The sequence below is a fragment of the Gobius niger genome (genome assembly GCF_951799975.1).
Source record: "Gobius niger genome assembly, chromosome: 2".
Lineage (NCBI taxonomy): Eukaryota > Metazoa > Chordata > Actinopteri > Gobiiformes > Gobiidae > Gobius > Gobius niger.
Genome location: NC_136853.1, coordinates 2,219,710 through 2,241,916, shown reverse-complemented (window position 1 = coordinate 2,241,916; position 22,207 = coordinate 2,219,710). Strand labels below are relative to the sequence as shown.

The following is a 22,207-nucleotide window of genomic DNA, read 5'->3' as shown; positions in this document are numbered from 1 at the left end:
GCGGACGGCATGCTGGGCCAACAGATCTGCAGTCTCACGGGCAGTTTGGGAAGGGCTACAAAGTGAGCAGATTTTGAAAAACGGTCAACAATGGTTAAAATAACAGTGTTACCATTGGAGGGGGGTAAACCAGTCACAAAATCAACAGCAATATGGGACCATGGACGATGAGGTACAGGAAGAGGATGGAGGTGACCTACCGGCTGCTGATGTGACATCTTGCTGCGAGCACAGATTGGACACGCAGCAATGTATTCCCTCACATCTGCTTCCATCGATGGCCACCAGAAGCGACGACGGACTTGGGATAGGGTGCACTGGATTCCAGGGTGACATGAAAACTTAGAATCGTGTCCCCACTGTAGAACTTGGGATCAAACAGTCTGTAGAACAAAGAGTTTCCCTGAAGGCCCGTGATCAGGACCGGGATCAGTGTGTTGGGCTGCAAGCACTGCTGACTCTACTAGCAAAACTAAGGATCCAACAACACAGGAGGCAGGGAGAATGGTGTCAGGAGATGGAGGGTCTTTTTCCAGGAACAGGCGAGAGAGGGTATCTGGTTTTAGACTCTTGGATCCCGGACGGTAAGTGATAGTAAAATTGAAACGGCCAAAAAACAGAGCCCAGCGTGCTTGCCGTGCATTGAGTCTCTTTGCCTGACTTAAGTAGGCCAAATTCTTATGGTCAGTCCAGACAATGAATGGCTGCTCTGCCCCTTCCAGCCAGTGCCTCCACTCTTCCAAAGCCAACTTCACTGCTAGAAGCTCCCTATTGCCGACATCATAGTTGCGCTCAGCCGGAGACAGGCGTTTTGAGAAAAATGCACAAGGATGGAGTTTTCTGTCCTCACTGGATCGCTGTGAAAGGACTGCACCAATGCCAACTTCAGAAGCATCAACTTCTACTATAAACTGTCTGGTCGGATCAGGTTACATAAGGATGGGTGCTGAAACAAATCTTTGCTTAAGATCCTCAAAAGCGTGGGCGGCCTCAGTCGTCCAGATAAAGGGAGTGGAGGTGGAAGTAAGCTTAGTTAAGGGGGCTGCTACCCTGCTGTAATCCCGAATGAAGCAGCGATAAAAGTTGGCAAAACCTAAAAAGCGTTGGAGTTGCTTTCTGGTATTTGGAACCGGCCATTCCGCCACTGCCGAAATCTTACAGGGATCAGCCTTCACCTTTCCATCCTCAATGATGTAACCAAGGAAAGACACAGATGAGACGTGGAATTCGCACTTCTCAGCTTTCACGTAAAGCTTGTTTTCCAGGAGCCGTCGTAGAACCTGGCGGACATGGGTCTTGTGCTGCTCCAAACTGCGTGAGAAAATCAAAATGTCATCAATGTACACGAATACAAAGCGATTCAGGAAATCTCGCAACACATCGTTCACCAAAGCTTGGAAAACTGCTGGTGCATTGGTAGGACCAAAAGGCATTACTAAATACCTTTATTCGAAGTGGCCAAGGGGGGTGTTGAAAGCAGTTTTCCACTCATCACCCTCTTTTATTTGCACCAGGTGGTAAGCGTTACGGAGGTCCAGTTTGGTAAAGAACTTTGCTCCCTGAAGAGGCTCAAAAGCAGACGAGATCAATGGTAACGGATATTTGTTGTTGACAGTTATGTTGTTAAGGCCACGAAAATCAATACAGGGACAAAGTGTAGTATGTTTCTTTTCCACGAAGAAAAATCATGCACCAAGAGGAGAAGAGGAAGGTCGAATGATACCTGCTGCCAGAGAATCCTTGATATACACCTCCATGGCTTTCCTCCCTGGTCGCGAAAGGTTGTACAAACGTCCTGCTGGTAGAGTCGGTCCGGGAAGTAGATCAATGGCACAGTCATAGGGCCTATCCTTACTAAATACCTCACCCAAAACATGGTAGCAATCCGGAACGCCAGTCAGGTCAGGAGGCTTGGGCTTCGTCACCACAGCGCCCTCTGTTGGAGGAATGGTGGACTGAAGACAGTTGAGTGACAAAAAGAACTCAACTAATTATATTTCCAGAAACCCAATCAATAACTGGATTGTGCACCCTTAGCCATGGGAAGCCTAACACCAAGGAACACTGGGGGGAGTCAAAAACGTAAAAACGGACATCTTCATGATGATTACCAGAAAGAACCAGGTGTAAGGGAACAGTTTGATGCGTGACCAGAGCGAGAAGGTCACCATTTAAAGCACAGATCTTGACATGTTCACTCAATTGTTCTAAAGGTATGCCTGCTTGTTTAACGAGGCTGGTGTCCAAAAAGCATTGCTCTGCTCCTGAGTCGATCCAAGCTAATAGGGGTAGTGTTTGGTTAGCATGACTGAGTGAAGCATGAATCTGAATCTGGGCATGTCTGGGCATGTATACAAATCTTGTTTCTTGCTCACCAGTACTCCCACACCTACTGGTGAGCTTGGTCTTTTGGCCGTACGGGACAAGTGCGAAGAAAATGGCCCGGCTGACCACAGTAGAAGCACTCACCCAGGCTGAACCTCTTCTGTCGCTCAGCAGGAGTAAGACTAAGAACTAAGAACGACCCAATTGCATGGGCTCCTCAGCAGGAGGTAACGCCAGTAACGGTCGTGGCTGAACAGGGCTGGGAGTTGGACTGGGAGTTGCCCTTAACTGAGAAAATGGGGCTGGACGGGCTGGAGGAGCATACTGGGTCCTTGAGTTCCTTTCACGTCTCCTCTCACGTAGCCGGTTGTCTAAACGGATAGACAAAGAGATTAAATCATCCAATGATTCAGGCTCATCATGTGAAGCAAGCTCATCCTTCATAGTCTCGCTTAAGCCAAACATGTAAGCCCCACGTAGTGCCTGGTCATTCCAGCCTGACTCTGCAGCCAGTATCCTAAAATCAATAGAAAATTCGGCTACGCTATGCAAACCCTGACGAAGATTTAACAGTCTCTTGGCAGCGTCAGCAGCAATGTCAGGGTGGGCAAACACTTTCTTGAAATCAGCAATGAATCTTTCATAGGTCATGGGGTAAACTGAATTTCCCAATACCGCTTGGGCCCAGTCTAGTGCTTTTCCTCTTAACAACCCGGTGACATATGATACCTTGGCTTGGTCCGAAGCGAAAGTCTGCGGCCGTTGTCTGAATACTTGCAAACACTGGAGGAGAAAACCTTTACATTTGCCCACATCCCCAGAATACGGCTCAGGTGAAGGAACAGGTGACTCTGATGTAGCAGCTGGATTCTGATTAAGCTCTTGCAAATTGGCGGAAGCAACTGAAACACTGGCAATCTTATCCGTTAAACCTTCAACCAATTTTCCAATGTTAATTACCTGTTGACCGAGTGCACCCTGGGTGTCCATAAGTTGTTGAAGCATCTGATGATGTTGACCGAGCAAATTTCCTTGATTGGACAGGGCCCGTTCAACAGCTTGTGGATCGTCTGGGTTCATGTTGGCCAGATTGTACTGTTACAATCTGAGCAAGGCAGACCCAAAAAGAGGACGGAGAGAAAGGTGAGTACAAGATTTATTAATACAAAGCTGGAAGATGGCTGGTTGGACGGAACAGAGACAGTGGTTGTATGGAGCAGACAAGGTGGTGGAGGCTGGAGTGAAGCAGGTAGGTAAAGGCTGGGCTGGGGAGAGGCTGGAGTGGAGCAGGTAAGTAGGGCTGGGGCTGGTGCTGGACGAGGCTGGGATCCGGAGTGGAGCAGGTGAGTATCTGGCAGGCAAACTGGCAAGAGGATCTGACGGGGAGCAGGAAAAGGCAGTTAGAAAAAATATCCGAATACAAAAAAGCAAATACAAAAAATAGGCCTGAGAAGTCTTCTCACTGAAGTAGACTGACGATCTGGCAGAGAAGTGAAGGAGAGCCCGTGCTTTCATACTGCAGGTGATGAGATGAGTGGATTCAGGTGTGCCAACAAGCCAGCCAGGGAGCAGGAGCAGCCACACCCATCAGGGAAGAAGCCAATGACACGCCCACAGCAGCAACAAACAGGACAGACACCTACACTACAACACTAAAAATGTTGTTTTGATGTTAACTGACAAAGATTAATGGCACATCGGGGCAATAAAATGCAGTCTGGCGCCCTTGGTAGGGTTATGGCGCGGCAATAGAGGCGCTAAAGGAGGCACGGCCCACGAGGGCCGTTCGATGCCGCTTGCGGCTTTAATTTCCACTTCTTTTTGCATAAATCACATGAAGTACTTTTTCCCAAACCCTTGAATGTGATGATGTTTGTAATAATCACATGTGGAGCTAGAGCGTGTAGTCCATGCCCTTATCTCGTGCCGGCTGGACTACTGTAATTCTTTGTATTATGGATTGTCCCAGGCCTCCATCCATCGCCTGCAGCTGGTCCAAAATGCCGCTGCACGTTTACTCACTGGCTCAAGGAAATATGAGCATATTACTCCTGTTTTGGTGTCTTTGCACTGGCTCCCAGTGAGCTACAGGATCCAGTTTAAGTTCCTACTGATTGTTTTTAAGTGTTTAAATGGAATGGCCCCTTACCTTTCAGAGCTTCTGTCTGTTTATGTCCCAAAGAGGACAACGAGGTCAGCAGATCAAATGCTGCTAGTTGTTCCGCGATCTCGGATGAAAACTAGGGGTGACCGAGCTTTTGCTGTTGCAGCACCCACACTTTGGAACAGTCTTCCCTTGAGCGTTAAAACAGCTCAGTCTTTGAATGTTTTTAAATCTCTTTTGAAGACCCATCTGTTTGCACTGGCCTTCAACACAAGCTGAGCTGATTTTCTTTGGTGGTTATTATCATTGCTTTTGTTTGTTATGTAATGTATTTTAACTTTGTTGAAACCTTGTATTGCCTGTGTACAGCACTTTGGGCAGCGATAGTTGTTGTAAATGTGCTTTATAAATAAATTTGACCTTGACCTTGACCTTGGAGCTGAGGCTGTGTCTGTGTTTGTGTCACAGATGAAGTGAAATGGATTTAATGACATTCATAGTTTTTCTGTGTTGGACGATTCTTTATGTGAAAATGGCAGCGGCTGAAACAGCCCCATTGACTTCCATTATACATGTTTTTCTTTGCTCTTCCAGAGCCGTTTGAAACTTCACTTTTTACAATGTCAGCGTTTCATTTGGAAGAAAAGGAGTGAATTTGAACATTTTGACTGAGTTTCATCAGATTGAAGCTCAATTCCCAGTGTCGGCACATGAACAAAATCACTGTATTTTCTCCTATTGAATATAATGGAAATGAGGCTTTTCCAAAGGATTTACCCTGAAAACTGAAACCTTTAAATCTCACTGAAACACGGCATAAAATCACTCAATCTGCCATTGTGTCCATGAGCTCCACACTTCAGCCGCCTTGTCTCAGTGTGAAGGTGGTGTGAGTGAATGGTGCTACATAAAGGAGAGACTTCCTGCAGAGTGGCTCAGACTGTGACCTCATCTTCATACACAGACTCGGCGCGGCTGGTCGGGGGGCGGAGCCTGTGTTCAGGATCTCCTCAGATCCAGAACCAGTCCTGGGCCGGGGTCTGTGAGGGGGCCTTGGACCGTCGCGGGGCAGAGGTGCTGTGCAGGGAGCTGGGCTGTGGGGCTCCTCTCCTCCAGGGGGCGCTCTCTCCTCTGGGGCAGACGTTCCACTGTGAGGGCAACGAGTCTAAGCTGATGGACTGTCCCCGGACCAGGACCGGCCCAGAAACCTGCCCCACTCTCAACCTCCCCTGTGCAGGTAAGGGGCGGGGCCAGGGGCGGGGCCTGTAGAGGGGCGGGGCTCACCTGTGTTTGTGTCCAGAGCCGCTGAGGCTGGTGGGAGGGGCCAGTCGCTGTGAGGGGGCGGTGGAGGCGGAGCTCGGAGGAGAGTGGAGACCAGTGACGACCTTTGACCCCCGGGACCTCTGGGACCTGGAGGCGGCGGCCGCCGTGTGTCGAGACCTGGACTGTGGGTCAACTGTTTCTACAGAAGAGAGAGACGGGTTTAAGATGAGTGAAGTGTGGAGGATCGAGACTGACTGTGTGAAGGACAGATCTGCTGTGAGAGACTGTGTCCTCAATGTCGACTCATATGATTCCAGCCGCCGCCTCGTGGTTTGTTCAGGTTGGTTTGAATCCAGAGTCTCTTCTTCTCAGTCTCTGCTCAGTCAGTTCACAGAATGTGGCGACGCCCCCTAGAGGAGGACACAGATAATCCTCTGCTCAGTTACCTTTACTCGAGTACTTTTATTTCACCTCTTGCCCCCGCTTTAACCCAGCACATTTTCACCAGCTCGGCTTTACCCAAATCTAAAGCTTCAGGACTGGAGATCACAGCCTATAGGCCAGAGCAACGCCTCATTTGAAAGCTAAGAACTAACTGATCTTTATCTTTTCGTTGTTGCCGAATCGTCGTCACTTTTTTAAAGTTCTTTTTCATCTGATTTTTGTGGCTGTTTTGTCGCTGTTGAAGCTTTAGATTTGGGTAAAGCCAAAGTGGAGAAGCTGTGCTGGGTTGAGGCGGGGCTTAAGTAGTGAATCACGCAGTACTTTTACTTGTACAGTAGTTATTGTGTATCTGATATTCTTCTCTGTGACCAGTGTTTATGGATTATTCTTTACAAATAGGGTGAATATGGGTAAAGTGGGACACCTTTTGAAAATTCAGTTTCCACCTCATTAAATGCCAAAGTCTTTAATGTTACATATTTTGAAAAAGCTTTAGATTCTATTTTACACCAGTGGAGGAAAAAAAGGCAAATGTTTAACACAGAAGCTATAATTTTGCCTCAAACACAGGTTGGTCCAATGATGAATTTTTAGAGGTGCTTTTAGTAAAGTGGGACACTTGTAATTGGTAAAGTGGGACACTATTAACATGGTAATTTTTGTATTCAAAATCATTAATATTATTTTAGCAGCTACTTTTATGAATATGTGAAGAGGTTATGAATAATAATAACCATTCTAATGGTTATTCTAATGGTTTGTGACCATGGTATGACCATGATGGACATGTGTCTGATGTGCAGCCTGTGCTGTTGGTGCAGAAGAAGTCAGACATGTTACAGTGTGGAATATCTAACTGGGACCTTTGGTATAAACTGAAAACAAAAGTGACAGAACAATGGAAGAATAATACAGTAAAGTGCCTTCATCAGATTTGTTTTTGTTTATAAATGAGTGAGGAATAATCTGCAGGACATGCCCAAAAAAACACATGTTAATCTGTGAACTCAGGCCGCCTTTAATTGGTGAAGTATACGGGAACAAGCATGTTTTAAAGATTTTAAAAGAAATACCTAGGAACCTCAAAGAACAACTTAATGTTGAAATGTTGCTAAAAGGCGATCATCAGAAAACTTCATCAAAACAAGAAATATAGAGTTAAATTGATCTAATTTGAAGATGTGTGAAACACCTAATACCCAGGATTTTCCACAAAAATATACTGTCCCACTTTGCCAATATGAGGCTGTCCCACTTTACCAATAGCACATTGGTAAAGTGGGACAGTGATAAAATCTCTTATAAAAATAAAAGCATAAAGAATAAACATGTGATTTTGAGATGTTTTGTTTGCAGATGCATTCCCTTATATAATGTATCAACAAAAATCTGCATGTCTGTTAGTTTTAAAAAGTTATAACCTTAAGATCATAAATCCCCAAATGCTGTCATTGGACATACCTTCACTGTTTTACTACGTGGTAGTAGATTACGGTTTGCCACGCCATATGAAGTGAATTAAAATCCACAAAACCATTATTTTCCTATCCTGCACATTCTAATTATTCGTTGTGTATGTATTTATAGTGATAAAGTATGACACATTAAAAAATAATCATGATTAAAGTTAAGTGTCCCACTTTACCCATATTCACCCTATCTAGAACTTTTTCCCTCAAACTGAAACATAAATCCTGGTCTCCCTGACGCTCTGAGCGTCTCCCCCTTTGTCTCCTCAGATCTGCTGAAGGTCCCGGAGGTGTCTGTGTCTGAGGGGGTGTGGGCTCCGCGGGTAGAGGGCGAGCTCTGGGGGCCGTGGGCACAGGAGGGTGAGTGGGCGTCGCCGGGAGAGGGCGGGGTCTGGGTGCAGATGGGGGCACATTTCCGGGTCAAATGCTCCGTGGAGCCGCAGTACCCGGGAGGCTCCTTCCAGCTGCTCTCTCCCACTCTCAACCTCACCCTGCCGGCCGTCAATCACTCCGCCCACTTCCTGTTTACTGACGTGAGCCCCGCCCACAAAGGGAACTACACCTGTGTTTACCTCCTGCAGGTGTTTAACCACAGCTTCACCTCCAACAGCTCCCTCTACATCCACCCAGGAGGTAAGGGGTACGGGGCGCCGTCTGGGACACAATTCAGAGCAAAACCACACAGGAGTTCAGCATCAAACACAGCTCTTCTCCTCACACGTCCCTTTAATGTGGACGTGGGAGTCACTCCTGCTGAGCCCCCTCTGGGTGGAAACAAAGCCCACAGTTATATTGGTCCATGTGAGAGCTCTGGGGTCATTTCTCCTTCTGGGGATCAAATATTCCTCCACAGAGTCAGAGCCAGAGGAAAATGTCCGTTCTCGCTCACGGACACATCAGTTCACTGTCAGAGGACGATCGAGAGCTGTTTGATTTTGTATCGATCGCTTCCACCTGTCAGGAATCATCATTGGGGAAACAGCTCCCCCTGGTGGCCGCGCATCATCAGCCAAACTGTTCTGTTCATTCCAGTGTGTGTTTCTTCTGAACTATAGTTGAATATATTTGAAATGTGAGGAGAAAGACGTGTGTCTGACCAGGCGAGTGTGTCATGGCCCTTTGACGCTTTAGACTTTTTAAACTTCGTCAGCGTTTGGGCCGAATTAATGATTCTCTGCCTCTAAAAACGCACTTTAACCTGAGCAATAGTTCAATAAAAGTCAAAGCTGCTCAGGGACATTTGACTTGAGTGAAAGTATTGAAAGATATGGACGTTTCTGACCCCGCAAACACAAGGAAGAATTGACTTTTTTTCTTCCAGGCCTTTACAGAAAGTATCAAGTTCTAAACAGAAATACTACTCGAGTAGATTCTTAAAAACTCCACTTTAGTACTGAAGTAAATTTACTTTGTCTCTGACCCCCTCTGGTTCGTATACGAGCGAATGTGTGTGTGTGTGTGTGTGTGTGTGTGTGTGTGTGTGTTCCTGTAGTTACGACATTGTGAGGAGTTTGAGTTTTTAACAGAGTGAGGACATATTTGTAAAGTGAGGACATTTTGGGTGGTCCTCACTTCTTTGAAGGACTGTTTGAGGGTCAAGATGTGGTTTTAGGGTCAGGGTTAGAATTGGGTTTAGATTAGGGCTCAGGTTAAAGGCTTAGGGCTCAGGTTAAAGGCTTAGGGCTCAGGTTAAAGGCTTAGGGCTCAGGTTAAAGGCTTAGGGCTCAGGGTTAAAGGCTTAGGGCTTAGGTTAAAGGCTTAGGGCTCAGGGTTAAAGGCTTAGGGCTCAGGGTTAAAGGCTTAGGGCTTAGGTTAAAGGCTTAGGGCTCAGGGTTAAAGGCTTAGGGCTCAGGTTAAAGGCTTAGGGCTCAGGGTTAAAGGCTTAGGGCTCAGGGTTAAAGGCTTAGGGCTCAGGTTAAAGGCTTAGGGTTCAGGGTTAAAGGCTTAGGGCTCAGGTTAAAGGCTTAGGGCTCAGGTTAAAGGCTTAGGGTTCAGGGTTAAAGGCTTAAGGCTCAGGTTAAAGGCTTAGGGCTCAGGTTAAAGGCTTAGGGCTCAGGTTAAAGGCTTAGGGCTCAGGTTAAAGGCTTAGGGCTCAGGGTTAAAGGCTTAGGGCTCAGGTTAAAGGCTTAGGGCTCAGGGTTAAAGGCTTAGGGCTCAGGGTTAAAGGCTTAGGGCTCAGGTTAAAGGCTTAGGGCTCAGGGTTAAAGGCTTAGGGCTCAGGGTTAAAGGCTTAGGGCTCAGGTTAAAGGCTTAGGGTTCAGGGTTAAAGGCTTAGGGCTCAGGTTAAAGGCTTAGGGCTCAGGTTAAAGGCTTAGGGCTCAGGTTAAAGGCTTAGGGCTCAGGTTAAAGGCATAGGGCTCAGGGTTAAAGGCTTAGGGCTCAGGTTAAAGGCTTAGGGCTCAGGGTTAAAGGCTTAGGGCTCAGGTTAAAGGCTTAGGGCTCAGGTTAAAGGCTTAGGGCTCAGGTTAAAGGCTTAGGGCTCAGGTTAAAGGCTTAGGGCTTCGTCCCGCTTTAGTGACGTGTGTCCCGTGTGTTCCAGTGTCTGAGCTCCAGACCTTGGTCCGAGCGCTGGTCCTTCTCCTGCTGATGCCGCTGAACTTCATCCCGTACTTCTTCTACCGCCGGGTACGAGCGCTTCCTGAACCGCTGTTTCCTTGTTGCCGTGGTTACACACTGCAGCACGAGTTAGTGATTGTTTTGTGCGGTGTCGTTTCAGGCCACCAGAGGGCACGAGAGAGCACAGAGAGCCAGGAGACGCAGAGCCCGCCCTGAAGAAGAAGAACGCACTGACGTCGTCTTTGACCAGATGTGATCCTGATACTTCTCCTGTTAGAGGTCGACCCATAAATCAGGCCAATATTTGGGTTCAAAGAAGCACCAATTATAAAGGAATGTTTTAATGAATCAGACCTGTGCCCCTATTAAAGCGCCCCCTACTGTCACGCTCAAAACAGACACATTTTTACAGTTCTGAAGCTTCGTACGCAGGATTATAGACCAGACGTTTGGAAACATCTGCCATAAATATGCTTGAATAATATGTGCGTATCTTAGAAAAAGCCGCCGGTCGCCCTTTAGACTGCCCCATGTGGTTTTCCTGTAACCGTTGGTATTTAACCAGAACCATCGCAGATCCTCAACAACCCCCATGTTTTCAGCTGGGATCATTTGGGTCAAAGCCTCGTTAGAAATCTCTTCATATAAAAGATTATAAAAGCATCATAGTGACGTTTGTGCTGTTTGTGGGCTTGGACACACATCTTATAACATATTACGGAAAAAGAATAAAAACACAAATATATATTGTTACATTATATTAGGATGATTTATTCATGTGTCGGAAGTAAATGTAGGAATTCTCCTGATCCCACGGCTCCCCGGAGCGGCAGAAGGACCAGGGAGGCTTCGTTTGAAAGTTTCCAACACAAAAGAGCGCGAGTCTCGACCACCTTCTGTGCCAACGTTATGGAACAGAAGTCTGGGAGTTTCAAAGATTAAAGCGCAATGCAGCCCCCGCTCCAGCAGGTGGCGCCCTAGATCATTATTATCATTATTATCTACCCGCTGTTTAAAGGACGCTGGTTCTTGAGTCGTCGTCTGGACTCTGCAGTTGAAGTGGGGGAGGCTGTACTCGCACCTAAAGCAAAACAAACTGCAGAGTCTAGATGAAGACTCAAGAGCCTTCGTCTAGAGGACAACTCCTGCACGACTGAGAGCTTACACAGACATGGTTCTATCGTTTTATTATTGTGTTTTACTGCGATTGTTCTGAGACGAGGATTTATGGAAACAAATCAAACGGAAGTGAAGAGACGACGGACCATAAATATTGTAAATAACTTCAGACGTTTTATTGAGCTTTAGTGTCTTTTGTTTCCACGACTGTTGCATCTGTTCAGAGACAGATTAAAGTCGTCATTATGTTCATCCCCATTCAGTTTGATCACTTTAATGGTTTTCATTTTGTGTCACAGAGTGAGGGGCCGGTCGTCACAAAGTGTGGGGCCGGTCGTCACAGAGTGAGGGGCCGGTCGTCACAGAGTGAAGCCGGTCGTCACAGAGTGTGAGGCCGGTCGTCACAGAGTGAGGGGCCGGTCGTCACAGAGTGTGGGGCCGGTCGTCAGAGTGAGGGGCCGGTCGTCACAGAGTGAGGGGCCGGTCGTCACAGAGTGTGAGGCCGGTCGTCACAGAGTGTGGGGCCGGTCGTCACAGAGTGTGGGGTCGGTCGTCACAGAGTGTGAGGCCGGTCGTCACAGAGTGTGAGGCCGGTCGTCACAGAGTGTGAGGCCGGTCGTCACAGAGTGAGGGGCCGGTCGTCACAGAGTGTGAGGCCGGTCGTCACAGAGTGTGAGGCCGGTCGTCACAGAGTGTGGGGCCGGTCGTCACAGAGTGTGGGGCCGGTCGTCACAGAGTGTGGGGCCGGTCGTCACAGAGTGTGGGGCCGGTCGTCACAGAGTGTGGGGCCGGTCGTCACAGAGTGTGAGGCCGGTCGTCACAGAGTGAGGGGCCGGTCGTCACAGAGTGTGGGGCCGGTCGTCACAGAGTGAGGGGCCGGTCGTCACAGAGTGAAAAGGGTCAAAGGTCGGGAACTTGGTTTTTAACACTTTTTTATTTTTTCTGTAAAGTTGAGTTTTCACATTTTCTCCCATTGACTCCCATTATAAACTCACTTTTTCATGGCTCGGCCGTCACACTTTAAAGTCAGATTGTTTTGGTTGTTTGTGTTTCTTCTGATCAGAGGAAACATTTGTGATTTTTATTTTTCAAACTGAATTTCGAGCATTTACCCTGAAATTACATTTCCAATGCATTTCTATGGGAGAAACCTGACATCACAGTGAGGCTGTTTCTGTGCAGTTATGAGGCTCATGGGGGAGGGGCTTATACAGGGGGGGGAGGGGTGTTGGAGTGAGTTGGGGGTGGTTGTCCATGGTGGGGGTGGTTGTCCATGGTGGGGGTAGTTGTCCATGGTGGGGGTAGTTGTCCATGGTGGGGGTGGTTGTCCATGGTGGGGGTAGTTGTCCATGGTGGGGGTAGTTGTCCATGGTGGGGGTGGTTGTCCATGGTGGGGGTGGTTGTCCATGGTGCGGGTAGTTGTCCATGGTGGGGGTAGTTGTCCATGGTTGGGGTAGTTGTCCATGGTGGGGGTGGTTGTCCATGGTGCGGGTAGTTGTCCATGGTGGGGGTAGTTGTCCATGGTGGGGGTAGTTGTCCATGGTGGGGGTGGTTGTCCATGGTGGGGGTGGTTGTCCATGGTGGGGGTGGTTGTCCATGGTGGGGGTGGTTGTCCATGGTGGGGGTGGTTGTCCATGGTGGGGGTAGTTGTCCATGGTGGGGGTGGTTGTCCATGGTGGGGGTGGTTGTCCATGGTGGGGGTGGTTGTCCATGGTGGGGGTAGTTGTCCATGGTGGGGGTGGTCGTCCATGGTGGGGGTGGTCGTCCATGGTGGGGGTGGTCGTCCATGGTGGGGGTGGTTGTCCATGGTGGGGGTAGTTGTCGGGTGTTTTTGTTACAAATATGGCTGTAATTAAGCAGCTCTTTATAAAACACCTAAACACAGATTATAAAAACACCCCAAAAGTGAGTTTATAATGGGAGTCAATGGGGGAAAATGTGAAAACTCAACTTTACATAAAAACTAAAAAACGACTAAATCGAAGTTGTTCCTGACCTTTGACCCAACAGTGTTTTAAAGTTTTAAATCCTAATTCTGCCCAAACTCACTTTTATATGAGAAATTAGCCACTTTGTGTTTTTGAAATTGTCTTTAAAATATTTGAATATTATGTATAGTTTTGTAAAGAACTGAAGGGGATTTACATAATTATGTGAAAAATATTACTCAACAATATTTTTCCGGCAGTTGAAAAAGCGTCAGTAACTTTTACGGCTGATACAGAAACAAATAAAGCAGAAGTGAAGAAACCAGACGGATAAATATTGTAAATAACGTTATTGACTTTTCTGATCGTTTGTTTTCAGCGACTGCATCAGGTCAGATCAGGGGGGCCCAAACTGTTAGTCTCCGAGGCCACAGTGTGGCCCGCGGGCCAAACACGGCCACGTCAAGCCAACTTCCATCCAGTCCCTTTAACTCTGGCAAAAGGCTGGTTTTAGTGGAACAGAATCAACAGCCTGTATCTACAGCAGCGACAGTGACTTGACCTCATTCACTGACCTCAAAGAAAAAGCCACATTAGATCATTATCAACATTATTTTATAAGTCATGTCTGATGTCAATGCTACGCTAACGCTCTGTGATAAACACCAAGACGCCACAAAGGAGTGAAACAGCGCCCCCAATATGACGCTGGTGGCCAAACAGTGTACTGCACACACATTTACCATTGACAATGAATGGGAGAGAGTTGGTCTTAAGCAGATGAGGCTCAAAAGGAGGTCACTCTCTGGACAATGGAATTGTTCTGGCCACATTTGTCCCGCGGGCCACACTTTGGGAACCCCTGGTCTAGACTCAGATGCAGTGGTCATTATGTGAATGGAGTTTTACGGCTTTAAGAGTTTGACTTTTGTGTGTTACTGATGTTGAAGTATTTTCTGCTGTGAAACGTTTGTTTCTTTTGTGACAGATTGAAACGTGCATTAGGGGAGAGAGAGCGGGGCTGGTCGTCACACTTGTTTAGACTCCAGTCTAATTCTCATCCACAAAACGTCCCACAAGAGTCGCACAGACGGAACAACAAGTCTCTTCCTTTGATACGACGAAAAACCTAAACTTTCTCTAATTATTCAAAAACGACTTTAACAAACGCTCAGTTATGAAAATAGTTTCTACTAAATAAAGATACAAAGACATGGAGACAAAGAGCAAAGAGGTTCAACAGCTCATAAATACATGAAGAATGGAGAACATGATGCTACATGTTAGCATCGTGCTAATGCTAACGATAGAGTTAGCTAGTTTTTGTCTTCTGACTTAGTTTGTACGAAATAAATGAGTTTATTTCTCATGATGAAAACATGAGTAAAAAACTATGTTTCCCCCTCGGTGAGGCCACGCCCCCTTCTATGACGCCATGGCGTCTGTATCTATTGACGACGTACAAAGACACGCCTCTAAACATCCATATATGGGCATGACAAGAGTCTGTACTGAGTTCATCAAGTACATGAGTGCTTTATAAGTACTTTATAAGTACTTTATAAGTACTTTGTAAGTACTTTGTAAGTACTTTATGAGTTCACGAGTCATTTTGATTTCTTATTGAGTAACATCATTTTAAATTAAAAAAAACTCTTCTTTAAAAAAATATTTCCACAGAATAAACGTCAGTAACAAGACTTTGATGAAACATGAAAATGAATCAAAGTTGAATTATTTAAACTCTGTTAAACCAGGACTTAAAACGATCAGTTATTGAAATAATAATTATAGTTTTTTTGTGGCGACATCAGTATTTGAAGCCGTTTTATTGACGACCAGCCCCGTCTGAACTGATCAAAAACAGCAGAAATGAGAGATTTTGTAAATAAGCAAAGTTTTTTGAAACGGTGTCATTTATTTCCTGATGTTAATCCTCAGTTTATACTTTTATTCTTGTATCTTTCACTGATGACGTATTTCCTGCTGATTCTGCTTCTTTTATAATATTTGACTTTTATGAGTTGATTCATGTATTAGACAAAAAAAACAATAAAAGTGAACAAAACCTCTTCATCCCAGAGTGACGTGTCGTCTCTGCTCCTCTTCATCCCAGTCGCTCAGATCAGAGCCAACCAATCAGAGCCAGGACCGTTCTCTTTGTCCAACAAGCTCAAGATCACATGACTCTCCTTTGAGCCAATCAGCACGAGGCTGGCTGTGTCTCCACCACACGAGACGCCATGAAGGGCCCGAGTAGAACATCTGTGAACATCTGCAGCAGCTCCTCTTCACTGGTTACAATCCCACACTCACCAAACACTGACCTGTTCCTCCTGCTCTGAGGACTGGACTAAAGTCTGAGAGAGTGAATGTCCACCCTCGTCTCTAAGCCCACACTCACCACACAGGCCCTCACTATATGTGTCTGAATGTCCACCCTCGTCCCCCACACTCACCACACAGGCCCTCACTATATGTGTCTGAATGTCCACCCTCGTCCCCCACACTCACCACACAGGCCCTCACTATATGTGTCTGAATGTCCACCCTCGTCCTTAAGCCCACACTCACCACACAGGCCCTCACTATATGTGTCTGAATGTCCACCCTCGTCCTTAAGCCCACACTCACCACACAGGCCCCACTATATGTGACTTTCTTCAGAGTGAGACTTTAGGTCAGACATGAGTGACAGTAACATGAGGCTAAATACAGTGAGCTCTTTGTTTGCAGTAAAAAGGCTGAGGCCTCATTGCTCTTCAGTCACAGACTGAGAAGTGAAGAAGGAAGTCAAGGAGCTTCTGCTTTAGACAGAACTTCAGACTCTGCTGCAGGTAAGAGTCATGTCATATTCTGAAACTCAAATATGTAGTAAAAACATAATATATGGAAAATTATTATTACAATGACAAAAAGAAAAATATTTGAAAATCATGTATCTAATAAAAAAAAATGTTTTTTTGTTTAAAGAAAGAAAGAAAGAAAGAAAGAAAGAAAGAAAGAAAGAAAGAAAGAAAGAAAGAAAGAAAGAAAGAAAGAAAGAAAGAAAGAAAGAAAGAAAGAAAGAAAGAATGAATAATATTCTCACAGGAAAACAGTGTTTCTGCTCACGCCGGCGCCATAAACTATATATTTGTGGAAAGTGCTCGCGCATTCCTACCTCATGGTCGAGGTCCTGTCGCCCATTGACTTTTATGGGCTCTGTACAATTACAATGTTGATTTTTGCATTATATCTGTATGTGCACGAGACGTGCACGACAAGAAGAAGAGTGCATTAGTTAGTGTTTGAGAGAAGGCCAGCGCTTCGTGCTCGTTTTTCTGTGGGGGAGTCTATACGATTACAAGAGGCCCTTCCCCAGCCCTGATGGTGCTCGGCCCTTCCCCAGCCCTGATGGCGCTCGGGCCTTCCTCAGCCCTGATGGCGCTCGGGCCTTCCCCAGCCCTGATGGCGCTCGGGCCTTCCTCAGCCCTGATGGCGCTCGGGCCTAATAAACAGGAGATCACCACAGAACAGTTCCTCACACATCAGCGTTGGTTCTGGTTCCTTTAGAAACACGAGCCTCATCAGTGTCGGAGCGTCCTTTTAAAAGAAGCTCATCGTTGGGGCTTCCTTTAGAAGGACAAGGCCATTGGTGCTGGCAGCGCCCCCGAAAAGCCTGGCCCCCTTTATGACAGCAGGAATTCACACAATGGCTTCTTTACTCAATGCACATTGTTTGAACCATAATCAGATTTTGGAGTAATGACAACAGATTCACAACCTTAATTAATCCCATATCGGTTTGTAGATCTAAAAGACAGACTGATTCCTGTTTTAACGCCTACATTGTCCCAGATTCTTCCATCTGACAAAGCAGGGAGGGGGCACCGGCCCCCCCTTTGCTTTTCCAGACTCTCCAAGGAACTGACGCGCGTAACAACAAAGCAATACTGCAGCAGATCGTGCACGTGCTTTTAAACACACAGTTAACGCGGCGACATGTTCATTCCACAGTAGATATTTGGACACTAATATTTATCCTCACGACCTTCACTCCTTGTTCAGAATCAGGTTCCGCTGAAACATTACTGTCACAATACAGCTGTTGCAGCTGTTTAAGGCACAGACGACCATAGAGTTGTCTCGTTTTGCAGAGGTTTGATTTTATGGTCAGAACTTGTTCCCCTTGAGGCTTCCTCTGAGGACCCGCAAACTCATGGATCCTGCAAATATTTGAAGAAAGTGTGAAACTAAACACAGGTTCTTCAGTATCAGTGGTGTGTTCTGTTCAGAATGGAGCTAAAACACTACAAAAAGTCAATATCAAGCATTGGCTTAAATGACTTGAATTGAGGAAATGTTTCTTGTTTTGAGCGGTTTTCACTCATTTAGACACTTTTCCTGATCGGACCAAGTTTGCTTTGCTTGTTTGAGGACATTTCAGACCAGTTCTAGGGTAAATCTCGCTTGAAATAAGAAAGTAAAACTGCCAATGAGATAAGACCAATTTTCTTTCCCCATTGGCAAAGAAAATGACCTGAAATAAGGACGAAATGTATCGAAACGAGTCAGAAACATCTCAGAACAAGTGAAATAATCCAGGACAAAAGCCCAACAACTTCTTAACTCGTCAAAACAACTAAAATGTGGATTATTTTGCTCAAATTGAGATGTTTATACTGATCTAGTTAAATACTTTTTGCAGTGACTCTCAAAGTCAAACTGTTCACTGAAAAACATCATTAAATAATGAAATTCTACTCAGTTTCACATGAACACTGACCCCCTGCCAAGTGCTCATGTGCCCCCAGGTCCTGGACCTCTGGTTGGGAAACACTGTTATATGAACTGCACTGTATAAACCAGACTGAGAAGGAAATGACAGTTTTAAATTCATCTTTATTTCAAATCACAATAACATTGAGTGTGACATGATTTATGCTGTTTTAAGTATATTCCATATTTCCCCAACACTGTGTCTGATCTCACATGATTCACTGATTAAACCCAGGCTTTTGTTGAGCCTTTTTATAGCTGGCAATAACAGAGGAAACGATCTCCCTCGTTGCCTTCGTTGATGTTTTTATGGATGACCTGGATTCCACCACTTGTATATATCGGGATGGATTCCTTGTCGAAGAACAGGGTCATGTTTGTCACAGGTTCGCCCTCGCGGCGCTCGTACCAAAGATAGACTTCAGTCCCGTCTTTTCCCGTGTTCAGGTTCACATCAACGAGCGTGTAGCCCTCCCTCTTGTACTCATCACGCTCCTCTTGGTTGGTGGAGATCTTCAGGTCAGTGATGGATTTGCTGGGATCAGTGGTCAGACGATACCAGAGGAAGTTGGTCCCTCTGAGGCCTCCGGATGTGGTGTTAGTGGGTTTATCAATCCGGATGAAGCCCTGGTTGAAAAGATCTGCATCTTGATTTTCATCAATGGAACTGGTGGCTTTGACATCTTGGATGTAGGTCATCTTCTCTCTCCGTACCCACAGTTTAACATACTTATCGAATATGTGAAGGCGATTGCAGTAAACTCTCTGTAAGTTCATGTTGATCAGCTTAACCTCGTCTTTAGGGTTTAGTGAGAAGTCAACACCTACTATGGGTACGTCATAAGGAGTGGTGCCACATTTGGTCCAGAGCACAACATCTCCTTCAGAAGTTACCAATGTGTGACCTTCTGTGTAACCTGCTTTTTTCAGACCCTTAACCATCTCATCATTATAACTGATCTGAACCTTTGTCATGGGGGGCTCGTCCTCCTGCTCGTTGTATTTGTGCCAGACGTTTACAACACTTCCCAGCTCGTCTTGCTTTGCCTCTTGTTTAATGAAGCCTTTTGCCTTCAGCTGTTGTTCTTCAGCCTGGTTTGTGGACAGACTGAAGCCAGTGATGTATCGGGACATGTTTGCACAGCTGAGGGAAAGAGACAAATACAATGGAATCGTGAGACACAGGAAGTTTGTATTCAAGCAAGAAAAAGGGTTTAAAAGACACCGTCATATAGGCAGTGGTTACTTACAGGTGGTGTCACAGAAGAGCGGAGTTTCAGCTGAGCGGAGTCTGCTGTGGAGCGGAGTCTGCTGTGGAGTCTGCTGTGGAGTCTGCTGTGGAGCGGAGTCTGCTGTGGAGCGGAGTCTGCTGTGGAGCGGAGTCTGCTGTGGGGCGGAGTCTGCTGTGGAGTCTGCTGTGGAGCGGAGTCTGCTGTGGAGCGGAGTCTGCTGTGGAGCGGAGTCTGCTGTGGAGCGGAGTCTGCTGTGGAGCGGAGTCTGCTGTGGAGCGGAGTCTGCTGTGGAGTCTGCTGTGGAGCGGAGTCTGCTGTGGAGCGGAGTCTGCTGTGGAGCGGAGTCTGCTGTGGAGTCTGCTGTGGAGTCTGCTGTGGAGTCTGCTGTGGAGCGGAGTCTGCTGTGGAGTCTGCTGTGGAGCGGAGTCTGCTGTGGAGCGGAGTCTGCTGTGGAGCGGAGTCTGCTGTGGAGCGAAGTCTGCTGTGGAGCGGAGTCTGCTGTGGAGCGGAGTCTGCTGTGGAGCGGAGTCTGCTGTGGAGTCTGCTGTGGAGCGGAGTCTGCTGTGCTTCCCTTTCGCCTCCTGGGTTTATATCTGCATCAGAGCTCGGTTGGGGAGTGACCTTGTGGGCGGAGCCTTTGTTCTTGTGAATTCAGTCAGAGTCCACAGGGCGGATGACTGTCCAAATAAAGTATTGCATATCTGTATTTCATCATAGGAATGTGTAAAATACACAAATCCCTGCTCAAAGTACATTTCCAAGAGTGTAATATTTGACGTTATAATGTTAGTGAATGACGTCATTATCTTAGTCAAAATCCACAAATATCTGTAAGAGCGGCCGAGTGCTCGCTGGATCACCGCAGTACAATAGTAAATGCTAAACACAAATAACAAATCAGGTGCTCCTCAAGCTCGTGGGGCCAGGCAGCCTGAACAGCGTAAGAGGACGGGCTGAGGCCTCAGGTGCCTCAGCCCGTCCTCTTACGGCAATAATAACTGTAATAACCTGAGCATCTGACTCTGTGTGGAAAATAACAAGTATACCCTAAAAACTATAACTGATCTATAAAAGAGGCTGCTCTGACATCAATATTTACTTAAAGGCCTCTGTTTGTGTTGGTAAATAACGACGTCATGGGTGGCACAGGGGTTAGAGCTCGTGTTTCATCTCTTTACTCACTTTATTCCATGATTGAGCTAAAAAAGACAAATATCTGTGTTTGCGCCGTGCCTGTGTCCAGTTGTTTCCCTGTAGAATGATTCTTCCTTTATGAACATGGTGCTGTCTGAAACAGCTCCGTTCACCTGTTGGTCTGTGGCAGATACGGGACTGGCAGCAGCTGCAGGAGGGGCCATGTTGTGACCCCAGGTATGGCGTCCTCCAGGCGTCTGGACATGACCAGGAGGTGGCGCTAGTTTGACTAAAGGAGCGGCACCTTTGTGATCTCCCACAGTCAGGCCTTTGTACAGTACAAATTGATGAAAAAGTGGCAAAAATGTCACAAGAAAGTGACAAAAAATGGAAAAAAAAATGACCAAAAATGACAAAAAAATGACAAAAAAAATGACAAAAAAAATGACAAAAAAGTGACGAAAAATGGATGAAAAAGTAGCAAAAATGTCACAAAAATGTCACAAGAAATTGACGAAAAAATTACAACAATCTGATAAAAAATTGACAAAAAAATGAACAAGTGACAAAGAAATGACCAAAAAGTGACAAAAAATTGATGAAAAAGTGGCAAAAATGTCACAAGAAATTGACCAAAAATGACAAAAAATGGAAGAAAAAAATACAAAAAATGACAAAAAAATGACAAAAAATTGATGAAAAATGGATGAAAAAGTGGCAAAAATGTCACAAAAATGTCAAGAAATTGACAAAAAAATGACAAAAAATTGATGAAAAATTTACGAAAAAATTAAAAAAAGGGACAAAAAAATGACAAAAATGTCACAAGAAATTGACAAAAAATTGAAGAAAAAATGCCAAAAAAAATTACAAAAAATTTCAAAAAAATAAAAAAGTGACGAAAAATGGATGAAAAATGGATGAAAAAGTAGCAAAAATGTCACAAAAATGTCAAGAAATTGACGAAAAAATGACAAAAATTGGATGAAAAATTGACGAAAAAAAGACCTGTAGCAGGCCACGCCCCTCACCTGTCTTTGACCTGCAGCAGGTAGCAGACGAGGCTGTACGCAGCGCAGGATTGGACGAAGGCCCTCTGCGCAGACAGGAAGCCCTCTGAGGTCACAGGTCCGTGTTCCTGGACCAGGAAGTCCAGCAGAGGAGCCTGGCTCTGCTTCTTAATCTGATGCAGCGACACGGCGTTCAGGACCGGCTCGATCATCCCCGAGTCCCGGGACAAGACCAGGATCTGGTACGGCTTGATCCAGAGCGGGACTCGCTCCTGCTGCCACACGGCCTGAAACCAGAGACCGGGTCAGAACCAGGACTGAACCGGGACAGAAACAGGACTAAACCAGGACAGAAACAGGACTAAACCAGGACTAAACACAGTCGCGCAGCCCTGTTGCTACAGTTGCCCCGCCCCGTTGCCACAGTCGCCCCGCCCCGTTGCCACAGTCACGCCGCCCCGTTGCCACAGTCACGCCGCCCCGTTGCCACAGCTGCCCCGCCCCGTTGCCGTAGTGACCGCACACAGCTCACCCTCAGCACCTGCAGCACCTGCGACGCCAGCAGCTCCTGCCGGTGGTCGTCTCCACACTTCACGATGACCGACAGGAGCCTCCAGGTGGGGAGGTGACCGTACGGAGACGCCTCGCGGATCCTCCTGCAGAGAGCAGAGGGTCAGACACGCCCTCTCCCCCCCCCAGGCTGTCCCCCCCCTCACCGTCCCGCTGCCCCCCCCCCTCCCCGTCCCGCTCTTACCGAACCTTCTCGTCCCACCGCTCCTTCAGCGCCACCGCAGACGGATCCTCAGGGTCTTTACGGAACGAGGACGGAGTCTGAGCGAGCTGCTCCGACAGACGCCTCCTG

At 46.5% G+C, this 22,207-nt stretch overlaps 1 protein-coding gene across 1 annotated transcript in view; it reads left to right on the top strand.

The window, feature by feature from the left end:
• Positions 1-7,964: 7,964 nt before the first annotated feature.
• LOC306983125 (uncharacterized protein) overlaps positions 7,965-22,207 on the top strand; it is a 269,919-nt gene continuing 255,676 nt past the window's right edge. Inside the window, exon 1 of the mRNA XM_079582859.1 lies at positions 7,965-8,238. Within this exon, the coding sequence (XP_079438985.1) occupies positions 8,007-8,238 (232 nt within the window). The 5' untranslated portion in view covers positions 7,965-8,006. The remainder of the gene's footprint in view (positions 8,239-22,207) is intronic.